This window comes from Chelonia mydas, chromosome 8 (genome assembly GCF_015237465.2).
Source record: "Chelonia mydas isolate rCheMyd1 chromosome 8, rCheMyd1.pri.v2, whole genome shotgun sequence".
In the NCBI taxonomy this organism is placed as follows: Eukaryota; Metazoa; Chordata; order Testudines; family Cheloniidae; genus Chelonia; species Chelonia mydas.
This window is the reverse complement of record NC_057854.1, coordinates 84,792,222-84,816,764: the sequence shown is the minus strand read 5'-3', so window position 1 is coordinate 84,816,764 and position 24,543 is coordinate 84,792,222. Positions and strand designations below refer to the sequence as shown.

At 41.7% G+C, this 24,543-nt stretch overlaps 1 protein-coding gene across 5 annotated transcripts in view; it reads right to left on the bottom strand.

Moving 5' to 3' along the window:
- Positions 1-24,543, bottom strand: part of NEGR1 (neuronal growth regulator 1) — a 600,029-nt gene that overhangs the window by 168,529 nt on the left and 406,957 nt on the right. For 4 of the 5 annotated variants that reach the window (XR_006283270.1, XM_043520871.1, XM_007063440.4 and 1 more), the window contains exon 4: positions 21,110-21,241. Coding sequence is in view for 4 of the 5 variants with exons in the window: in XM_043520871.1 (XP_043376806.1) it covers positions 21,110-21,241 (132 nt within the window). In the remaining variant the exon portion in view is untranslated. Of the gene's footprint in view, positions 1-13,046; positions 13,656-21,109; positions 21,242-24,543 lie in introns of those variants that run through there. The other variant, XM_043520872.1, reaches the window with a different exon arrangement.

The window sequence follows — 24,543 nt, the reverse complement described above, 5'->3', positions numbered from 1 at the left end:
AGCTAATGGAAAGTGTTGTATCTTTATTTCTCTTGTAACCATTTCTGACTATAATACCTATACTCACAATAAATAAACTTGTTTTAGTTATTGTTTATTTATTTTTTAACTCAAAACTAATCCAGTGTTGTATTAAAACTGAACTGTTTGGGTAACTCCAGTTCAAGTAGTATATTGACCCCTTACAGGGACAACTGACTTTTAATATCTGAACTGTCAGGAGAGAGCTGGACAGTGCAACATACATTTGGGGGGGGAAAATTCGGGACTGGGAATGTGTTGGGATCACCCTGAAGGTAGTAACCAAGGCTGCTGGAAGCCAGCGTGGGGCTGGTGTGTTGCCGACAGGCTGCTGGGATAAGAGTTGCTAGACCAGAGTTGTAACTATACACAGACACTCACACTGTGACCTGCATGCTATTTGGCTGTTTGTGAGCAGTCCATATTGGGAGCTACAAGAGCAAACCGCTGAGAGACACCCAAAATTGCAGGGCAAGTGATGACACCACCCCGCATTGGTATGGATTGCACCCTGAGAATCTGAGAGTTTACTGCCCCTTGCACTACAGATACCCTTATAAGTTGGTACCAAGGCAAGTGCTAGAAACTGTTTTAGGATTCTACAAAAGGTCCATGGGAGTTTAGTGAGTGTATCAGAGTTTAAGACTCAGTTTTCTGAAACTCATCAACATATAATAGAACAACCTTCTGTGTACCTGAGCAGATTACATCCATTAGCCCACAATATTGTTGAGTTTAAGGGAGTAAAAAAATACAGAATTAGATTCACATACAAGATCAGTTTTTACGAAGTTGTTGACAAGTAGCATTGCTAATCATGCTCAAGATCAAGGATGTTAATTCAGATGGCCAACAGAGAAACATTTTCTGTGCAGAATTCTTTTTGAAGTTAGTTCTATCAAGGAGGAGCATTCTAAATCAGAAAAGAAATGGGATATGTAGCGGATATCCATGGATTTGCAGGGCACTACAAATGAAAAGCCAAGAACCAGAGCTGCCTACTAGAGTATGTGGGTGAAGAGGCCAACCAGAAAATAATCATGTAGGCCAATGGAGTACAAATTAAATTTTAGAATGATAATCCTGGAGAATAATTAGCAGTGTGAGCTACAAGATTTACAAAGGTTCTGCCTTGTGACGAGGACAGCATGCTGCAAAAGTTTCAAACTCTCCAAGTCCATGGCCCGGAAGATAAAGCACCCAAGATTCTATTTCCATTGACAGGAAAGGTTTACAGTGATGTGGTAAGTATATAGCACATGTGATTCTGGCATCAGGTCACAGACCAAGTCAGAATGAGGAGATGGATGAGAAATGAAAGACCCATCTATATTTGCAAGAATGATTTCTCCTGTCAGATGGGGTTTTGTACAGGAAGGTCCAGAGGAAAAGAGAAGAGTTGGGACAGCTAGTGATTCCCTACAGTCAGAGACTGGGAATTAGAAGGAATCCATGATGAGATGGACCACATGGGAGTAGCAAGAACCTTAGAGCTGGTTGGCAATTAATTTTGTTGTCCTCTAATGCCCTGAACCATAGATGGGAAAAATGTGAAATTGTGTTTTGCGAAAATACTTTGCATACACATGTTTTTGGTTTGAATATCTTTTTCCGAACAGTTATTTCAAGTCATAACTGCAATTCTATGTGGGTGGGGGAAGGAAATCATGAAAATGTGGTATATATAGATCTCACTCAAAAAAAAAAGTACAATACACTGAGAATATCAGCAACTCCTTTTCACTTCTGTCAGAGCTATAGATATGTGGTTTCATGTCTATAGGTGGTCATGATCAGGGTTATTTATCACACATACAACACATACCAGCTAAACTGGACTCCATTGCTTTTCCTGTAGGTTGTATTAGAAGTTACAGGAAACAGAAAAAGTTGGTACATTGTTGTGACTAATGTTCTATTGTGCACCAGTGTCTAATAAAGTCTGCAGAACATCAGAGACAGATCTGTGAAGTAGCCTTTTGGAAGCTTTTATACATATTGTTCACTTTTGAGAAATTATTTTTTGTTGCATCATAGAATCATAGAATATCAGGATTGGAAGGGACCTCAGGAGGTCATCTAGTCCAACCCCCTGCTCAAAGCAGGACCGATCCCCAACTAAATCATCCCAGGCAGGGCTTTGTCAAGCCTGACCTTAAAAATATCTAAGGAAGGAGATTCCACCACCTCCCTAGGTAATGCATTCCAGTGTTTCACCACCCTCCTAGTGAAAAAGTTTTTCCTAATAGCCAACCTAAACCTCCCCCACCGTAACTTGAGACCATTACTCCTTGCTCTGTCATCAGCTACTACTGAGAATAGTCTAGATCCATCCTCTTTGGAACCCCCTTTCAGGTAGTTGAAAGCAGCTATCAGATCCCCCCTCATTCTTCTCTTCCACAGACTAAACAATCCCAGTTCTCTCAGCCTCTCCTCATAACTCATGTGTTCCAGTCCCCTAATCATTTTTGTTGCCCTCCGCTGGACTCGTTCCAATTTTTCCACATCCTTCTTGTAGTGTGGGGCCCCAAACTGGACACAGTACTCCAGATGAGGCCTCACCAATGTCAAATAGAGGGGAACGATCACGTCCCTCGATCTGCTGGCAATGCCCCTACGTATACATCCCAAAATGCCATTGGCCTTCTTGGCAAAAAGGGCACACAGTTGACTCATATCCAGCTTCTCTTCCACTGTAACCCCTAGGTCCTTTTCTGCAGAACTGCTGCCGAGCCATTCGGTCCCTAGTCTGTAGCGGTGCATGGGGTTCTTCCGTCCTAAGTGCAGGACTCTGCACTTGTCCTTGTTGAACCTCATCAGATTTCTTTTGGCAAAATCCTCTAATTTGTCTAGGTCCCTCTGTATCCTATCCCTACACTCCAGTGTATCTACCTCTCCTCGCAGTTTAGTGTCATCTGCAAACTTGCTGAGGGTGCAATCCACACCATCCTCCAGATCATTTATGACGATATTGAACAAAACCGGCCTGAGGACCAACCCTTGGGGCACTCCACTTGATGCCGGCTGCCAACTAGACATGAAACCATTGATCACTACCCGTTGAGCCCGACAATCTAGCCAACTTTCTATCCACCTTATAGTCCAAAATTAAGCATTTAGTTAATGAAATCCAAGTGGGTGATTTGTAATTCTTTAATATGAAATGTGAATAGACTTGGAAAGATTAGATTTTTATTCGCAAATGTTAACAAATGTTGATTTCATTGTACACACACACACACACACAAAATATTTTCATAGATAACAGAAACTTACAAATAGGCAAAGTAAGAAAAATGCTGCTTGAGCATTTCATTTAAGGATATTTACTTTAGTATATTTTGACATGTGATATTGACAATTTGTGTTTTAATAGTTATAAAGCTTTAACTTTTTCAATCTCTGCATTTATGGACATTAAATAATGACTGTCTAGTGTCCCTATTGCCTGCCACTTCACCCCATAATTTTGCACAACTACGAACATTTAAATTGCTAAAAATGTTTAAAAATCAATATCGATTTTATAAAGGATAAAAATTTAATTTTGCCAAGCGTCAATACGAACAACAGTTCTAAAGTAACACACCTTCTAAAAGAGTAAGGACAGTGAGAAATGTCTAGACAGTAAGAGGCACAACAAACACTACAGTATAATTTCTTCCACAGTAGTTTTAAGGTTACAGATATAATTAGGTTAGAGTGACTTGTACAGTATGTCTGATTTCAAAGTAAAATTAGAGCATTATGGATAATATTATGCAAACTGCCATAGCAACAGTGAGGCAGACTTCTAAGACATGCTAATGAGTTAAGCTGTTCTGCAAAAACCTAAACTATCTAAGAAAAAACAAACATTTAAAATAAAATTCAAGTGATTAAGGACCCTATCCTGTTCCTATGCAAAACCATGCAAATCTCTCATTGACTTAAAAAAAAGTGGCAGCAGAATCAAATCCTTAGTGAACCATTATATCAGAAATAAAACAGAAAATTAAATGACAGTGTCTACATATTTTTGTTTTCTTTAATTAACTTCTTAGCATTAGGGAAGCAAAACATTACATTGGATTTTACTGTGGTAAGAATCACAGCAGAGATGGAAAAGACTAATAGGTTGATGAAGTCCATCCCCTGGGCATAATATTGTCTATTCATTTCAATTTGCCTTTAAAATAGTACAAAATGTACATAAGCAACAAATCAAATTGGAAATTATACATGTAGAAATCAACCAAAACAGTCACTATTAGAGCAGATTGAATATTAGAATAATATTTATGTAAATTCTTGATCAAAACTTTAAATGCATTCACTTTTGTTGTGTTCATGTCCCTTGTGTTTGTTTTTCTATGAATATTTAGCAAATCTCCTACTTGTCATTAAAAGGAAATGTTAAGCTTAAATATTCTAATATTTGGCAAGAGTGAATTCTGAATGACTTAAGTGAAAATTCCAGCTGCTGGTTAGTTGTGTAAGTCATCCAATCAGAGAAGAGAAACAATACCACATGACTTATGCAACTAACAAACAGCACCAATTTGCTTAGCTTACGCTGTGCAGGCTCCTCACGTTGGAAGCCCAACAGAGGAGGAGGTTGCAGTACTGAAAAGTAGTTGCAAACTCCCCTCTCTTATTAATGGGGAACGACAATGGTAGACCGTTGCTGGCTGGGAAGGGGACATTGTCTGAAGATGTGCTAACTCAGAACAACCCCTTAAGCAATCAGTACCAGCAGAACTCCTTTGGAGCACTGGTCAAAAACTAAAGATATCTATTCTCCCCCCAACCTCTGGGCGAAAGCCAGGGGGAAAGAGTAGGTAGCAGGTCCATAAGTTCCCTCCCTTATGTTAAATACCTTCCAGGGGTCAGGAGGCTAAATTGGTGCAGGGAAGTGTAATTTACACCACCCTGCCCCAGCACCAGTGAATCTAGCGCTTGGTCTGTAGCACAAGACCAATAAGAGCTACATTTAAATTAACAATCTTATCCTTTATTTTCAGTTTAATAGTTGCATTTTCTTTTAGAAGGCTAGTGGACTCTTACTTGGTGAAATCCACATGGTCTAGCTTGAAGCAAACTGTTTATTTTACAGCTACAGCAGAACAGACCTTTAGTATAATTTACAAGAGGCAGCTAAAAACAGAAATTCTGCAATGCAAGTCCATTTAAAAGTTCACATTTGCTATTCATTAATTTAGGGAATTGACAATTTTACATAAATTAAAATAAAAGCTTGCTTCATGGTGCATGTGTCTCATTCTTCATCTTCTCAGCATGACCTCAGTGCTTCTAGGGATTTCAGCATTTAGCAACTGCTTCTATTTTTTTTTTAAGTATTTCATTTATAAAACAGACAAGAGTTAGTGAAGCTGCAGTAATGTATGTATAACTACAGACCAGCTTTCAGAATACGTATTAAAATCTTGTTAATCCAAGATTCTAGTTGTTCCAAAAGGGGGCTCAAGATTATCATCTGTAAATCAGTATTTGCCTTATAAAATGTAATGGAAAATGTGAATAAGATTTACTGGTAAAGTGAAATTGGATTATATCTTATCTATTTTAGCTCAATTTGGAAATGTATTCCTTACTTGGAAACTACCATCACCACACTACGTGATGCTAAGATTTCATTACACTTTCTTCACTGAGCACACGCAAAAAAGTCATGAATTCTGTGACCATCATTTCTAAAGAGAGCACGAGAGACACACATATATTAAAGAGAAAAATAATTTATGCAATACACCACTGCAAAGAAAAAAAGGTTACAAAGTTATAATATTTACGGTACAAGGGCAGACAGCAAATTGCTGTTTATGTCTGGTTGGATGTAATCCAGCCTGGAAACTTTAGAATCAAAAACTAATTGAAACCACATAATTTTCTTGTACATATTTGGAAGACTGAGCAGCTATTATATGCAGTGAATATCCATATTCAAAAATATGCCTGTTTCCTATGCAGCATAGCTATTCAGGGTTCACTGCAACCATATATTACAGGGCATAGTAAAAACCTGATTTATTCAACAACTACTAGATCTGCAGTAAATAGTGTAAACTTTTAATTAATAGGAAAATATTGACTACTTCTTTTGACTATATATTTTTTACATTAACCTGTTCATGATAATCGTGATACTATATGGCCAAAGGTCTATATGTGTAGTGTTTTGGAAAAAACACACTAAAGTCGTGATGCAAGAGGATATGCAAGGAGAATACAGAGATGGAATAAAGATCACTTGAACCTTAAATCAATCCAGTGTACATCAGCAGATCAGAAAAGCTTAGAAGGGAAAATGCAAAGCCAAACAGAGGATGCAAGAGGCTGCGTTACTTCTAAAAAGAGCATGCACCTATTGTATACCTTGTCCCAGAGTAATCAAGTAAAAATCTTGTGAGATATAAAGGCTAAAATTGGGTCATTCGTCCCTAGAGTACTATTTGGTAATCTGGCCACACCCACACAGTAAAGATCTGTTGAGGAGCTGAATTGGAAGGTAAATAATGCAGCCAAATTAAAAACCCACGAGAATTAGGTAGAAGATTAGCAGAACACATCATGTACCAGAAACACAGCCACAGCAAAGTATTAGGATGGGCAGATGAGCAGAATAGAAGTGGAGGTACCAGTGAGCCAACAAAGGACGAATTTTATCAATAGGGTTAACAGAACCAGACATCCTCCAATACCAAACGTAGATTAGGAAAATTATTGTGTTTTTTCCCAAACACAAACCCTTCCTTTACTGATAACTGCAGTATGCTGCTCCCTCAAGTATTTCCCTCTATTCCATCCTGCCCTTCCACCCCGAGCTGTGCTCTTAATGCTCATCTGGTTTTTAAAGAACTAAGCGATACTAAACCACCTTGAGTTACACTTTCATCAGATAATCATTGCTTTGTATGGTTGGAGTTCACTATGTGTCTTGCTAGAGTTGCTGTTGGTTGCATTTTCCTGACTGAAAAATCAAGGTTTGCACATATATCCTTGCCCATCTATCCACATTTATACCTACTTTAATTACAATTGTAGAATCAATGCCATTGGAACAGAGTGCATACTGTTATGCTTCTGCTAATCTGAAGTAACGCCTCTGAAGCCAATGGAGTTACTCCCAAATTACTACAGTGTAACTGACATCAGAATCCAATCCAATATGTCCAAAGGCACTGGAGTGGTAAATGATAATATAATTTCCAGATCACTGAGCCAAGTGACTATAATATTTTTGCCAGTTGGTCTCTCTCCTCTTGTTAATACAGCAGTTTACTCCAAAAAATTCTTTTCATCTAGTGGAAGAGGCAATAAAGTTTATTCTCCAATATCAGACAGAACTTGGGTGCACAAGTGACTCTACACTGGGATCTAAGGGGCAGGATTCGACAGACAATATACTGTACTATATGAGGGTCTCTTGCCACACTGTATATGAGAATTTTTCAATAGTAGAAAGGATACAAAGAAGAGGAAGGCAGGCTTTTATCTTCATTTGTTCACTTTTCTAACAAAAGTGAATATTTTATTCAGTGTATATTTGGAAAAAAGAAAAGAAAAAAGGAGACTGAAGAACACACCATTAAGAACAATCCTACACTGGCCTGGGGTGGGCAAGATGATCAGAAGGCTTTTCCATCTTCAATTTCTATGATTCTTTTGTTAAAAACCTTACAGATTTAATTTTCAATACATATTTAATGTAATTATTTTCACATAAAAATAAGAAACTGGTCTTAATATAGTGGTATTCAGTCTCTAAGAGCTGAAGAGCCATTACATCATTAAATGACTGCAGAAATCCACAAACCGATTACGGAAATGAAGACCTGACATTCCACTGTGTTGACCATGCAACTGAAACTCCATTCAGGGCTAGATTATAAACCAGGCTACCCAGCTAGTACTGATGCCTAGAGAAGGAATCCTTGCGGCCAGGTGTAGTAAACCTCTCTGGGCAAGCATTGCACACTCAAAGGAATTGTGATATTCTGCTTCCAGCTGCAGGCATCTCTGAGGCCAATATGAGAGCCTAGGGAACAGTATGCAAATACAGGCAAATAAATGTCTTGCACAGATTGTGATGCAGCCCTGAGTAGTATGGGGTGTGCAGGTCTGAGCATTCTCTATACAACCAGCCTAGCTGATGTACCTTATCCATCAGGCAGGCTTTTAAGCTGGGGTAAGGAGCAGACAGTGTTGGACATCATCTTTTTGCTATTAGCTGCATCCACTCATGTCTCAGTTCAGCATCTGATACTTGTGACAGAACTGATGGTGTCAGCTAGCATGAGGTGGAATGGTGATGCCCTTGCAACGGACAGTGTGACCCAACTGGAACACCACCAGTGGAATTATGTTACAAATCATCTCAGCATGCTGTTGTGGGTGGCTATTCAGCAATGCTCTGAGAATGTAAAAACATAGTTCCAAACTCTGCACTACTTCACAGGAATGTGACTGGCCATTTCCACATTTCTTGTAGGGAATGTGCTATGAAAGGTCACGTGCAAAGGCTACTCTGTTCTCTGGCTGGAACTCACATTGCTCTGACCTACACAGTGCAATGACAAACATGTATTGTAATTTCACAATCTAGCCCTCAGTGGTTAAGTGGCTCTTCACTTACCCCCTCCCATGACTACTAGCAGGCATGGTGTGCAATCCCTGTGTAAACCCTCCTGGTTGCTGAGACAGTTAGTGAGAAGGCCTCTCTTTGTGAGAGGGGAAAGAGTGGTTCTTCTAGCTGCTGGTGTGTGGGGCATGGTTTTGTAAAATGCTTGTACAGTGTGCCTGGGCCACAGAAGATTACTATCATCAGCTAGTGGAGTTACTCTTTTCTATTCAGTGCTAGAGATCTATGCTTTATTGTTGTAAAATATCTAAGGTTAAGTCCATATGGGGGTGTTTGACAATGCTGCCGAAGCATGGGGCTTTAAATCCTGTGGACCTCAAGAGAAGTTTCCCCAGAGAGATGGAATATGTAACATGTTTTCACAGTATATGTTGTGTCCCTAGCTAGTGGTTAGTTCATAGAGAGACTAACAATCTATTACCGCTACCAGGTTACTGCTTTAGCTCGAGAGGCACAGAGATCTGTGCTTTGTAGATGTACGTGCTAGGTTCAAACCCCACTGTCAACCCACGCCAGGGTTGTCGCACTATCTCCCATGTATCTAGCAGTTTAGGGAATATTCCTAAACTCTGTGCTTTCCTCACTTCATGGACCTCATGCAGTGAACAGAACACAGATTAGGCCCATATAGTCAATGAGAGCCTGATGGAAGACACCTCACTGCGAAGCATTTTTTACTCTTTGAGTGGTAATTAGGCTGATTACAGGCCAGATTCTCAGCCCTGGTTAAGTCAGGGCACAAAGAGAATTTAAAGCTGCTATAATTGGGCAGCTGGAGAGTCCTCTCTGTAGTGGAATCCAGCAGTGGTGTAAAGCTTGCACACCAGTTTCCCCTGCTGTGTATGAGGAATTCAGGAGCAGACATGGAAGCTGAGAGAAGACCAAATGGAGGTGTAAAAGGTGGGCTTAGAGGATTTTGTACTCTAATGCCCTTGAGCTGATGGAACAATCCCTTATGCTAGCATGACCCCCAGGCAGCCCCAGGACTCAGCTCACACTCAGAACAATTGAGAATTAAGTGCTTAGTATTTCAGTATTCTCTACCCAACTGTAATTTTACATTTAAAATTCAATGTGAATGAAATATACACAGCAGTTTGATCACTACAGGGTGCTTATGCTTTTCTAATGTAAGTGAGTTTTATCTTGAAATGCTCCTGAATATAATAAGTCATTCTTCTGCCTAGTCAGACTGAATAAGTGTTGTGGTATGGAACAGATGTTGGGAGTGTTTCTGCATTTAGTTCAGCTGGCTAGTGGACAAGTTACATACTGAGACCAACAAAAATGTATAACAATTAGCTGACTTTTACAAGTTTTTCATATGCACAAGCTGTTTCATCTTGTACCTGAATCTTGGTTTTGCCATTTCTTCAGAAAAAATTATCGAAGGGATAACATACTCAGCATGGGCCCTATGCAGACCCAAGAAGCCTACAGCAAAGTTAAGGGGAAGCAGAGTTTGAAGATTCCCTTTCCCCTGTAATAAAAGTTGTATTTTGTTATACAGAGACTCAGGTCATGTCTACACTACAAAGTTAAGTAGACTTCATGTAAATCAACATTGAGCCTCTGATTTAAGCAAGTTGATCTTGCATGTCCACACTACACTCCTTGTGTCAGCGGAGTGCATCCTTACCAGCAGAGTTTGCATTGACACATGGCTAGCTATCCCACAGTGCACGAACCTGAGTGGAATTTTGGGTTGGGCTTGCAACATCTTATGGGACCAAAACATTGGTATGGGTTTTTATGGGAACATGGCATTAGCCCCCTATGATGCACTTATGTCCCTCCTTCCCTGAAATCAATGGCAAACAAATCAAGCCTTTCTCACAAGCCTGGATTACCTGCGCAGACACCATAGCACAATAAGCATGGACCCCGCCTAACTGTACACTGTTGTTGTGAGCATTACAAACACCTCATGCCTCATCCTGAAGTATTTACACAGCCGATACAGGAGCCGCTGCACAGAACAATGTGATGCCATGCAAGCAGCCCTGCTGGAGGACATAGAGCAGAGCAATTTGCAGTTGTTGACGACAGTCACGCATCACCTTGACATGGCTGAGTGCTGTTTCTGGGCCCAGGAAACAAGCACTGACTGGGACTGCATTGTTATGCAGCTATGGATGACGAGCAGTGGCTGCAGAATTTTCGAATGCATAAGGATGCTTTCCAGGAACTGTGTAAAGAGCTTTCCCGAGCCCTGAAGCACAACAATACTAAAATGAGAGCTGCTCTGACAGTTGAGAAGTGAGTGGTGACAGCTCTGTGGAAGCTTGCGACGCCAGGCTGCTACCTGTCAGTGGGGCATCAATTTGGAGTGAGTAAATCTATCATAGACTCATAGAATATCAGTGTTAGAAGGGACCTCAGGAGGTCATCTAGTCCAACCCCCTGCTCAAAGCAGGACCGATCCCCAATTAAATCATCCCAGCCAGGGCTTTGTCAAGCCTGACCTTAAAAACTTCTAAGGAAGGAGATTCCACCACCTTCCTAGGTAACGCATTTCAGTGGTTCACCACCCTCCTAGTGAAAAAGTTTTTCCTAATAGCCAACCTAAATCTCCCCCACTGCAACTTGAGACCATTACTCCTTGTTCTGTCATCTGCTACCACTGAGAACAGTCTAGAGCCATCCTCTTTGGAACCCCCTTTCAGGTAGTTGAAAGCAGCTATCAAATCCCCCCTCATTCTTCTCTTCCGTAGACTAAACATCCCCAGTTCCCTCAGCCTCTCCTCATAACTCATGTGTTCCAGTCCCCTAATCATTTTTGTTGCCCTCCGCTGGACTCTTTCCAATTTTTCCACATCCTTCTTGTAGTGTGGGGCCCAAAACTGGGCACAGTACTCCAGATGAGGCCTCACCAATGTCAAATAGAGGGGAACGATCACGTCCCTCAATCTGCTGGCAATGCCCCTACTTATACATCCCAAAATGCCATTGGCCTTCTTGGCAACAAGGGCACACAGTTGACTCATATCCAGCTTCTCGTCCACTGTAACCCCTAGGTCCTTTTCTGCAGAACTGCTGCCGAGCCATTCGGTCCCTAGTCTGTAGCGGTGCATTGGATTCTTCCGTCGTAAGTGCAGAACTCTGCACTTGTTCTTGTTGAACATCATCAGATTTCTTTTGGCCCAATCCTCCAATTTGTCTAGGTCCCTTTGTATCCTATCCCTACCCTCCAGCGTATTTACCTCTCCTCCCAGTTTAGTGTCATCCCAGTTTAGTGTCTATCATGGGATCTATTGTGATCCAAATTTGCAGGGCCATTAACAGACTTCTTCTAAGAAGGGTAGTGACTCTGGGCAACGTGAGAATGTAGTGGATGGTTTTTGCCGCAATGGGGTTCCCTAACTGCGGTGGAGCGATAGACAGAATGCACATCCCTATCTTGGTACCAGACCACCTTGCCAAACAGTACACAGAACGAAGGGGGTACCTGTCAATTGTGTTGCAAGCGCAGGTGGCTCACAGGGACCATTTTACCAACATCAACGCGGGATGGTCAGGAAAGGTGCATGATGTGCACATCTTTAGGAACACAGGTCTGTTCAGAAAGTTGCAAGCAGGAACTTTCTTCCCAGACTGAAAAAAAAAAAACACTGGTGATATTGAAATGCCATTTATGATCCTGGGAGACCCAGCCTACCCCTTGCTCCCATGGCTCATGAAGCCATACACAGGCAGCCTGGACAGCAATAAGGACTGGTTCAACCATAGGCTGAACAAGTGCAGAATGGTGGTGGACTGTGCCTTTGGACGTTTAAAAGGTCGCTAAAAGAAAAGGAGTACTTGTGGCACCTTAGAGACTAACAAATTTATTTGAGCATAAGCTTTCGTGAGCTACAGCTCACTTTATTGGATGCATCCGATGAAGTGAGCTGTAGCTCACGAAAGCTTATGCTCAAATAAATTTGTTAGTCTCTAAGGTGCCACAAGTACTCCTTTTCTTTTTGCGAATACAGACTAACACGGCTGCTACTCTGAAACCTGTCATTATAAAAGATCGCTGATGTTGTTTTCTTACTAGGTTAGACCTCAGTGAAAGCAATATCCCCACTGTTATTGCTGCCTGCTGTGTGCTCCATAATATCTGTGAAACAAAGGGAGAAAAGTTTCTGCTGGGGTGGGAGGTTGAAGCAGATCACCTGGCAGCCAATTTTGAGCAGCCGGACACCATGGCAATACGAAAAGCACATAGATAGGCTTTGCATCTCCGTGAGACTTTGAGAACCAGTTTCAGCAATGAGCCAGAATAATGTGACACTTATCCATTGTTCCTTACCAAACTGTCCCCTCCATTGCATTTTATCCCCTGTAAATTCTACCCGCACTAACCACCGGGTGTTGAATGAATAAAGAGCCTTTTCTCCTCAATCTGTTAAGTTTTATTATGCATACAAACACACAGAGACAGCAAAGAAAAGTAAGATAACCTGGGGCAAAAGGGCTTATAACACTGTGGGGGGAGAAACAAAGAAAGTTTGCTTACAGATGCACTCCAATAACAATCGAAGGTGTGGGAATGGACACCTTCTAGTCCTTGTACCCTCTCCTTGTGTTGGGTACAAGGGATATCAAACTCTCCCCCCACACACACACTTCATAGGATGTTTGGGGGAGGAAGATGTAGAACTGGGTGATGATGGAAGCAGGTTCAGCATAGGCTACAGAGGGACTCTAGCATCAAGCTGCCTTTCTTGAACCTCAGCCAGATGCCTCAACATATCTGATTGCTCCTTCATAATCCGCACCTTCTCTTCCTGCATGGCATGCTCTTGTTCCCTGCATGCTCTCCTGTCCTTCCTGTCCAAGTCCAGGTTCTCAGACAGGGTAATCCTCCATGTTCTGAGCTCCATCTTGTCACTCTCGGAGGTGTGCATTAACTCATTGAACATGTCCCCCCGAGTCTTTTTTCCCCATCTTCTAATCTGGGAAAGTCGCTGTCCTCGTGTGGAGGATGCACCGACTGACAAGGTTTCAGCTGCAAGGAATGCAAAGCACAAGAGTAGCACTGACAGTGCATACATTGTTTCTGGTGCAAGGTTAATGTCTTTTAAATAAAAAAACACCCCTCAATACACTTCACTGCAAGTCACAATGTAATCACAACCGCTGGCTGTTGCAAGAGTAAGTTTGCTGCTCCAGCCATGGTGAGTAAGGCTCCAGGGCCTGGGTGAGAGGTCTTGTGGAGGACATCCTTGGGATCACAGGTTCGAACTGGAGAAAAGCCCCCTTACCCCTAGCAACCTGGATAGTACTTGACGACAGGCACCAGTGTAAAGCCCCCCAAATAGTTTGTTTTTTTACAAAAGCAGCACCGGCTTGTGGAGGGAGACAAACAGGAAGTCGCCACCCTTCCACTTTTTCCCCTCAGTGCTGTTTGCAATTCATGGTGATCCCTTCCAACCACAACCATGGCACACTTGGGAACGCCTGGTTGTGAGACCCAGATTTCACCAAACGGCGGGCGGATTACTCGTTGGCGGTTTAAGAGTGAGCATTGAAAACGTCCCCTGTTTCCCCTAGGTGACCCTATGCGATATCACTCTCCTGAGGGTAACAGAGGTGGCAAGGGCGCAGATGCTACAAGCATCTGGGTACAGACCTGGTCGTTTTGCTACAATGCTGTGTGCTGCAATGGTGCCAGCAGAGTTAATAGTGGAATGGCACAGGAAAGTGTCCTTCCATGGTGGGCAAAATAAGGCAGCCCTTCGCAGAAACCTGCTGCAAAGGATTGCAGAGTACCTCCATGAAAGCTTCCTAGAGATCTCCATGGAGGATTCCTGGGCCATCCCCATGCACATAAACAGCCTTTTACTGAGAGCACCCTCTGTGTAGCTGGAGTGGCCACCAATACCCACTACACCTATTTTTTGTTCAGATTAAACATAAAAAAATAATAGCATGTAACCCCTAGAGTTTGATTGGAAATGTGTACTCTCCAGAGGTGCCTTCCCCAGCATCATGCTCCACCACCAACTGGTCCTGTGAAGGGATGGGCTGCAGGGTTAAAAACAGTTCTTGGCTGTTGGGGAGAATGGATCCTCCGTTTGCCTGACTCACATTCTCCTCCTCTTCCTCATCAACAATGTCCTCCTTGTTGTTGCTTGAGGTTGCCAAGGGCTCCTGGGAGGTATCCATGGAGTTTTTAGGGGAAGTGGTAGGGTCACCGCTGAGAATCACATGCAGCTCCTCATAAAAGCAGCATGTCTGTGGGGCAGAACCAGAACAACTGTTTTCCTCCCTTGTCTTCTGGTATGCTTGTCTTCTGGTGTAGCCCTTTTCCCTCATGCTCTGCGCAATCTTGGCATAGATGTCAGCATTTCTTCTGCTGGATCGGAGCTCTGCCTGCACAGACTCTTCTCCCAACACAGCAATAAGATCTACCACCTCCTGCATACTCCATGCTGAAGCGCATTTGCAGCCTTGAGTCTCCATGATCAGCTGTGCTGGCGAGCTCTCCATGCTGATCAAACAGGAAATGAACATTCAAAAGTTTCCGGGGCTTTAACAGGGGAGGAACTGTTTCCTGTGTACCTGGCTGACATGCAGTGGATTTGAAAGTGCTCTCCAGAGTGGTCACAGCGGAGTACTGTAGGACACCTCCTGGAGGCCAATTCATTAAAATTACACAACACAATGTCTACACTATCCCCATGTCGACCTGTGGATGTCGAAGCAAGAGCTATGCCTCTCACAGAGGTGGAGTACAGAAGTCAACTTTATAGGGCACTTAGGTCGGCAGAAGGGACGCGGTAGTGTAGACACATACATTATTAGATCAACTTAATGTGGCTTATGTCAACCTAAGTTTGTAGCATAGACAAGGCCTCAGTTCTTGCCTCTTAGAAGCACCTACGGGTGTTGATTAGTTTTCTGAGATCACTAGGTGGGGGCTCCAGCCAGTCCTGTTTGTACTGTTAAGAGAAATCCCTAGATGTTGAACCCAGCCCTTGTTGTGCTGTCTCCACGTGGCAGAAGGTTACATTCTGGGCGCTCCTCCAGGAATCTGGGCGAGTGCCCTCGCAAGCTCAGCTTGAGCAAACCATTGGTTTTGGAAAACACAATCACGATTCAAAAGAACGTAACCATGGGCAAACAACCATCCCAGAGTACGTTGGGCAGTGTCCTTTGCCTCAGTTTCTGGCTAGCAAATGTACCGTTAACACGACACTCTCCTTTTCCTCGGCAGCACCCCACTCATGGCTGGCTGTCCTGGGTCAGCAAAGACCCAGAGTTCATTGGTGTGTTACATGGGCTCACCTCGCACCCCAAAAAGGGACGGGCACCTTGAGCAATGCCTCCACGGCCGCTGCTGCCGGCTCACTGCTGCCGCTGGCTGCTGCTGCCACTGGCTGCTCGCTGCCACCCCTGGTGCTTTCTCTGCCACCATTCAGCTGTGCCACTGCCATTACCGCTGCTGCCACTTTGCTGACCCTGTGTTTTGAGGCTCCAGCACGTAGCACAGCTCTTAGTGATGAGATCCTCTCCGCTGCTGCCTCAGTCTTTCACTGAAACACTGACCCCACACCAGGTCTAAGGTTGAACTCCTGGACCTGCTCCGCACTGATTTCAGCTCCGCTAATCCCTGAACAGAAACAAGGAGTCTCTATGGAGTCCAATCGGCTGTGTCTTTAAACACGGGAAAGAGGAGGATCAAATACTGTCTAGGATTCTTTAGGCACAGTCCAGAGCATCAGGTAAGGACACCTGTCCCCACCCTCTGTCATTTTCACTGTGATTTGGCCTCCCCTCCCACTGTTTAGCAAGTGAGGTTCAGTTTAGGGTGACCCCCCTCCATCAGGGCATGCTAAGTACCGTTCTGCTGCCCTTTAGTCATACAATAAGGATAACAACATTTCATTACCCCTGTATTCAATACCAAAGTGAATTGTAACACAAAATCGGCCAAAATTGATCACTTTGGCAATGCAGTTCTGTCTGCTGAAGACCTAGGCAGACTAGGTGTGTCCACACAAATACAGTCTGCTCCTGAAGTCTTTTCCTCCAGTTCATTACTAGATGTCAGGGGCGAGCTCATTCAGACCCTGCTTACATAAGCAAACACTGTCTAAAGAAGAGGGACAAGGTCCAACTGGCATGCCAACCCAGCCCTTGTTGTTGCTGTCTCCACGTGGCAGAAGGTTACATTCTGAGCGCTCCTCCAGGAAACTGGGTGAGTGCCCCTCGCAAGCACATCTTGATCAAACCATTGATTTTGGAAAACACAATCACGATTCAAAAGAACGTAACCATAAGCAAACAACCACCCCAGAGTTAGTCATATGGCTAACATTCTGTAACTGCAAGGTATCTTTATACCTCAGAATCTTTCCATCACATTAAAAAACAAAAACAAAATAAATCAAAACACACAGTCACAGTTCACTGGAAGTATATGTCAAAAAACTGACAAAACTTCATTAGCAAAATTAAATGACAGAGTTCCTTCTCAAACTAGCATTATACCCTCCCAAGCAAAAACTCTCATGTACACAAACATCCTACACACTCAGACAAAAAACATGAGTGATTAGACTAGTCGTACTCTGTGTCCTGTACATCAGCAGTCTTGGACTTGTATTAGGGCTGCCAATTTGGGTTGGACATATTCCTGGAGGTTTCATCTCATGACATAATCTTTAATTAAAAATTAATCTTTAATTCCTTGGATAGCTCAGCATGGAGAGAATTCCTGACTGAAGAATACCCTCCCTCAACCTGGGGAGCCAGATATTTCCCTCATACCCTGTCCCCTTCTTCTCCAGTACAACAATAGCAGGAGGGATAGCAAAAGTTTCCCCTGCACTTTCCATTTCTTCATCCTAGAGAATCACAAGAGGCCAGGTAGCTCTGAAGATCACCTTCTTTCCCCTCTAACCGAGAAAGGGGGTCAGATAATAGGAGAAGAAAGGAGAAATGATAGGCTGCTAGGAGAGGAAGACATGGGGAGTCCTGAGGTAAGGGAGACAGATGTGGCTGCGTGGTTCAGAGGGAAAGGGGGAGAAAGATAGGGAGGGGGCCACAGGAGACTGAGAGATTCTGATTCTTGTGAGGAGAATAGAAAGACTGTCTTAGAACCAGGGAAGACAGGCTCACAATGTAATTTGCACTCAGGGGTCCAAAGATTCTTTTACTAGAAAGTTCCCAAAATTCTATTATCTAGCTGTGGAAGGGGGCTAAGAATGAATTTGCTGTCTCTCTTTCAAGTCCTATGTTCCAGATTTGCCTTCAGTATATGTGCCATTGGTAATGTCAGAGGGCTGCCTTGAAGTAAAAGGCTGTTTGGAGGCATGGCAAGGGCATGCCTAGCAGAACCACAGGTCAAAATCCTCTGCAGAGGGGCACACAGGCACTCTGGATGCAACTGCAGTGTGAAGGCTGAAACAACAGACGTGGAGTGACTCTAGTGGTGCTCCGCAGCCGGGGTCAGTCTAACTGTCAAACTTCTACAGAGACCACTTGTATAAAGCTGAGCACAGAGGTCAGGATCTAGCCCCAAAATCTTTGCTCCTGGTTATGTAAATATCCCAATTGAAGTTTGGCACATATTGCAGGTTCTCAGTGCTGAAGTTAATTTTCTTCTAAATTACTTGAAACAGGAGAAAATCAATTTGGCTGCTTTGTGGGAAAAATAAAGACAGATTGTTCTAGATGTTTTATTTCATTTTTCTCTAGCAGAAAAAAAGGTTCATACAGAAATAAAAATGGCCAGCACTTAATCCTGGACATAATTAGTTTGTAGCTCTAAATAAAAATTACATTTATATTTTTATATATTTATATTTAAAAGTAGCCAAAGTGTAAAATAATATTCGAAATATTCATTATTAATGGAAGTGTATAAGTGACTAAAAATTAGACTGGAGAAGCTATTAGGGCTCTCAGTATAAGGAATGATGTACTTAACAAGGCTATAACCCCCATCAAGGGGCAAAGTCAAACTGGAGGCATTTGTGTCACTGAGCTCCATGACAGAATAACAGTTTACAGGGATTAAAGTATTTATTATTGAGCACCTCGCTAAAACAACTCTTTCAGCCTCACCAAGCCCCTCTTCTGTACCTCAGCTCCCTCCTTCCCTCTAGGTGCAAAATTCTGTCTTTACCTGAGTGGCTCTTGAAGAGGAGGTGGAAGAAAGAGGAGCGCTGTGAGGAACCAAAGTTTATTTGGCAAAAATGCAACCCTGAAGCTACCATCAAGGATGGCTGAGAGGGCACCGCTACAATGCTGCCAGGTACTGTTAACAAGGAGAAAGTGTGAATGTGACTAACAGTGACAAGGGGCATAGGCACAAGGGGTCTTGGGGCTGGAGATGCCTCTTAACCAGCAGAATATGTCCCCTTGGGTACATGGGATGTAGGGCAGTGCACCTGCTGAGTATACACCTTGGTGCTCACTTAACTCTGTAAAAGATTCTGGGACACAGGTTGCATGAAAGTCACTCCACAAAATAAGGGCCCCACTCTACAAACCTTATTGATGTGAAGCCAATTAGAATACTGTAATGATAAAGGACCAATATTGTAAGGATTTGCAGTTGTACTGTAATACACTATATTATAACAAAACACTGAAGAATAACAATGCTGTACACTTACATGTTGTATAAAACTATTATAGTTATCCATAAAAATAACACTAATTTTAGATTTTTAAAACAATTATTTTTACTTTCCAAAATTTGGGGTCCATTCAGCAAAATGTTCATGGAAACAAGGGACACAGGAAACACTGAGTACAGTGTGACAGACTCAGTATTAGCTTCCTGAAACAGTTCTGCTCATATTATCGTTTTACCAATGTGAACCTGATCTATGTATCAACGTTTCTATGTATTTCAACCCTGGACCTCTCCAAGGCAGAGAGTTTGCCAATTATGGTCAATTGTACCAAACCCTCTGGTGATTTAGGGACATGTAAAAAAACCTACTAAGGCACTGATTCTGCTTCCCTTACTCTCTCACATCATTGTAAGTACTACTCCATGTGATTAAGTGAGGCAGTATCTTGCCTGTAATGATAAGAATAAAACAATCAACTAAGCCTATATGGGTAAAAGGCAACTGCATTGATCTACTACGTCCCAGCACATAATAGCCTACAGCCATACCATTTCATAAAGCAAACAAGTTCAGGCCTGGTCAGTGTTCTGATAGGATATCTCCAGGGAAAACCCAGGTAATGCATTTAGTAGCATAAGCAATTCTGCCAGCCATACTCCTCTCTCTGAATCATTACAGAACTAATTTCATAGCATGGTGCTAAAAAGCACTGTGCTGTTAGCGACACTAACTTTTGAAGAAGACATAAACCAAAGTCCTTGCAACTTGTAATTATTTAAGATCCCAAGGCAATTTTCAAGAGAAGAGGAGTGTTAATCCTGGTGACCTGGCCAAATTACAATCTAAGTAATTGCATTTAGCCTACCTAAAATTTCCCTTGTAGTTTCACCTGAAGAATTTATTCTCATTTCCTCCCCTTAAAGTTATGTAGTTTTACTAGCATATAATTAGTGTAATATTTCAAATCAAAAGAGTAGTGTAACTGCTCTAAATTGACAGGAGAGAGCTATCCTGTCGCTTAATTACTCCAGCTCCCACAAGCAGTAGTAGATATGCCAGCAGGAAAAGCTCTCCCTCTGACATAGCACTGTCCACACTGTTGCTCAAGGGGGTGACTAATTCACATCCCTGAGTGACATAATTTATGTTGATTTAAACTGTAGAGTAGCCTTAATCTGAAAGCAAACCACTGACAAAAAAAAGCCCATGTAAGAACAAACTTGACAGAATATAAAGAAATCTAACAGCCAGTCTTATGCACTTCCATTGATATCAGTCATCTCTACTAAGATGTTAATGAAATAATTGCATTCTAGCAGAGCTTCTCATGTATTTGTACTGGGGTTATATCATAATAAGACCTTCTATTTAATATACTTCCACTGAGATAGATCAGTCTAAATGATCTCTTCTTCCTACATTACTATACAACTGCGCAAAATTAAACCACAGAACACTGTGGCAAAAGAACTCTGAGAAAAGAATATAGCCTTCAATGTCCAAATACAGGGATTCCAGTCCCATTAGTAATAATGAGAATTACACAGTTCAATCTCCAGTTTGAAAAAATATCACCACCCCAGAATCTGACTTATGTCCACAAAAGCAACAAATGTGAAATGTCAACCATTACCATCGTCCATTTTGCAGAAGGGTTGGAGGACACATAGATAATTTCAACCTTTATTCCACAATGTCTCCCTTTTGTGGGATTAACTCGGACCATGAGTGTCCAGGATGTTTCGCTACTTTAACAGAAAAGGGCTACTATTTCACCAGCTTGTTGCCACTTTACTAGAGTAGTCTGTTTTCTTCTCAGCTGTGTTTTCCTCTCCACTGGATTTAGTGATTAAAAAGTAACAGGACTTACAGTTTACTGTGACTTTTACTTTTTTCACGTCTGGGACTGAGACATCATTTTCTGCACTGCATTCATATTCCCCAGCCTGGTCTCTTGTAATTCCATAGATGTCCAGATATTGTCCATTTTCAAATGGTTTTGCTGAAATGAAAAGAGAGCGAGAGAGAATAAATTAGAGAAAGTTTAACTGGAGGTGCATGAAGCATCATTCAGGTATAATAACAAACTCATGATTTTCTTCTGGATATTCCTGACAAAATTATTCCAAATGACACTGGGCAATTATTACAGCCTTTGTTCTCCTACCTACAGAAAACAATTTTAAGGAAAAGAGAGAAAGTTTAACAAGTGATACTTTAACAACTACTTCCCAGGGAGGGGTATACACATGTTCTTTATAATTTTTTCTTGTATACACATATTCTTTATAATCTCAACATACATTAGATAAACTACTGCAAAATGGGCATATATCTATTAATCTTCTAGCACGGTAGATTAAATTCACCAATATGGTTCCGTATATATTGACTTTTACAAAATATAACATGCTGCTTTGACTGGGAAACTGACACATTTTATATATTTTTATTGGGAAAAAAACATTTTGACTAAAGCTTCTGAATAAAAATGTTTTATTAACATAGACATCCACTATATTCTAGCTCATCCAGAAATCTGTATACATTATTGTAGATGCCTGCTTTCAAAAATCAAGAACTAAAACAAATAGAAAGATAACTGAGCAATGGAATAGCTAATCTCTCTCTACTAAGGAGTGTTTATATTGTACTAAATTCTTTATTCAATCTTCCCTCATGCAAACTGCCAGTGAAAAATGGATTTAGTAAGAGCTAAGTCAAAACTGAGCAAAGACATCTGGGTTGGCCCATTCCATAGTAAGCAAAAATGTTATCATAATTAACAGTAATGGCCAGATATTTATTTGATATAAAACAAGTTCAGAAAACAACTCAGGTACGTGTATACATCACTTGTTGTGGAAGCAGTTATGAATGTGTTATTTATTCTGAAGAAGGACAGTTTATGTCTCAAAGGACGAACTGCTCAAAGGACGAACTGCTGCAAACTTAAGCTGTGACCTTGAGCAAGTTGCCACAACTCTCTGAACCTCAATTTCCCCAACACTGCAGAGAAGTGTTGCCAGGTTTATTGTAAGCACTTTGAGATCCTTACAAGGAAAGTTCATTTTTCTGTCCTTTGAGCAGTTCTCAATAGACTAAAGAACAAATAAAATACCTTTAAATTCTGCACAAAGTTATAAACATTCACAACAAAATATAAAATAAATTGAAAAATATTAATTAAATCTTACTAAAATGCCCAACAGTGGTTATAATAAATCACATGTTGGAATATACATGCTTAAAAGGAGGGAGGAATTGCTGGAAATTGCTATCCACACTGTGACAACACAGATAAGATTTGGTCAACTGTTAAGAACCCTGCAAACAATGTACAGAGCAATGGTAAAATCTTGAAATAGTTGTATCAGAAATTCACTCCATGCAGAGGATGAGTACAAGGCCTGTTCATTGCTTAAGTTCCACTTAACCCTTATTTTGAGGATTTAATTGGTATATAGGCCTCCTGCAGGTTCTCTACACAGGAGTTTCTATACTTATCAAGATGTCACTCACTAACAGGTCCCAGATACTTCAGCTCATTCACAGGGAAAAAATCCCACAGAAAATACCAGTTCCAAAAAGTAGGAATGATAAAACTGCAATGGAAAAAATATGAATTGAACTGAACAGTGATAAAATCTAGTGAAATAAAGTACAGGATACAGTAAATTGCACCATGATGGTTTTTCCCCATGTTGTTCATAAGAGATAAATTATGAAAAGTAATCTTCCACAAAAGAACCAGCTGTTACTTTTCATATGGTTGGCTGCTGTTATATGCCACTGTTGCCAGGTTGAATCAATTTATTGGAAAATTTTATTTAATATCACTCTGAACAGAAACATATGTTGTTGTACTGTACTTCATAAAACATATATTTGCTTGTATGTACTATCACCTTCTTGAATGTGCTGTACAGTGTATGCTGTTGAGGCACTGTATGAGAACACTCTATCACAGACACTAATTTTGGCTTAAGAAAACTATTTCACTGCATAAACCAAGGAACACTTTGCTGATTAATCTTTCAAAGTTCATACATTTGGCATATAAGGTTGCATTTCAGAAATTGATTGTGTCATTGTGGCTTGTGGTGGAGTACGAAAACCACAGGTGACAGGGCTGCATCAGACTCTCTATGGATTCCAATCCAGTTTAGTGGCTGGAGGAGCACCCACTCTTTTATGCCCTCTCTGCGGGCTCTGTGGTAATTGGATCTAGATAGTTAAGCATATATTAGCTTCTCTTCCCACAAGGGATAGACTGGCTCTCAGTAAAAAGGGTGATGTGAGTGTTTTATGCAGGTTCTCTGTGTTTAGAAGAATTTTATCCTATATTAGAGAAATGAAAGTAGATGACATGTCATATGGGAGAACGTCAGACAACCCAAACAATCAATAATCCATATAGAAACAGCAGGATATCAATAACCAACACCACACTGTGAACAGACTCCCCCTTCAGCGCCTCCAAACCCAGGCTGATAAGCACTCTTGGTAAATCATACGGCACACAGATCTCACTGGAGTAACTTATAAAAATATGTTAACTATTGTTTTTTCCTTTATTTCCAGTGTAACACAGTGTAACAGCAGCTAGATGGAGGCCCACCTCTGCTCCCTGGTCAGCCTTTTATACAGCTTGTTTTTTTCCCTGGGTTCTCCAGTTGGTGAGCTAATTACCTCCTGAGTTCACCAGGCTCTCTACAGATGTAAGTGATTCATTCTACCCTTCCAAACCCAATCAAGCAACCTAACTCCTTCCTACTCTAACTGCACTCAGTGTTGTGGGTGATCTAAGGGTATGTCTACACAGTGTTAAAAGACCTGAGGCACAGCCGCAGTTGGCCTGGGTCAGTTGACTCAGGCTTATAGGGGTTGGGCTGAGGGGCTAAAAATTACTGTGTAGACATTCAGACTCAGGCTGGAACCCAAGCTTTCGGACCCTCTACCCTTGCATGATAGCCACTTTCAGCAATTTCTCTCCACTTTTAAGCAAATTTTGAGCCCCAGAGACTGAGTCAGCTGACCCAGGCCAAAACCAAGTTTGTAATCCCTGTGTAGACATATCCTAAGTGACCGGGGAGCTGGCCTCCAAAGGGCTCTATTTGTAGCTGCTTACAGCTCTCTGGCACACTCACAAAAAGAGCAGGATACACAATCCACCCTCACTCCTCTCTGCGGGAAGTTACATCATAAAAGATTAAAAATGTGATAGTGTATCTCCTACAGAGGATTGTAAACAAAAGTAATACAAGAATATCCTAATCCTTACCTCTAGGAGCACTTAAAGCT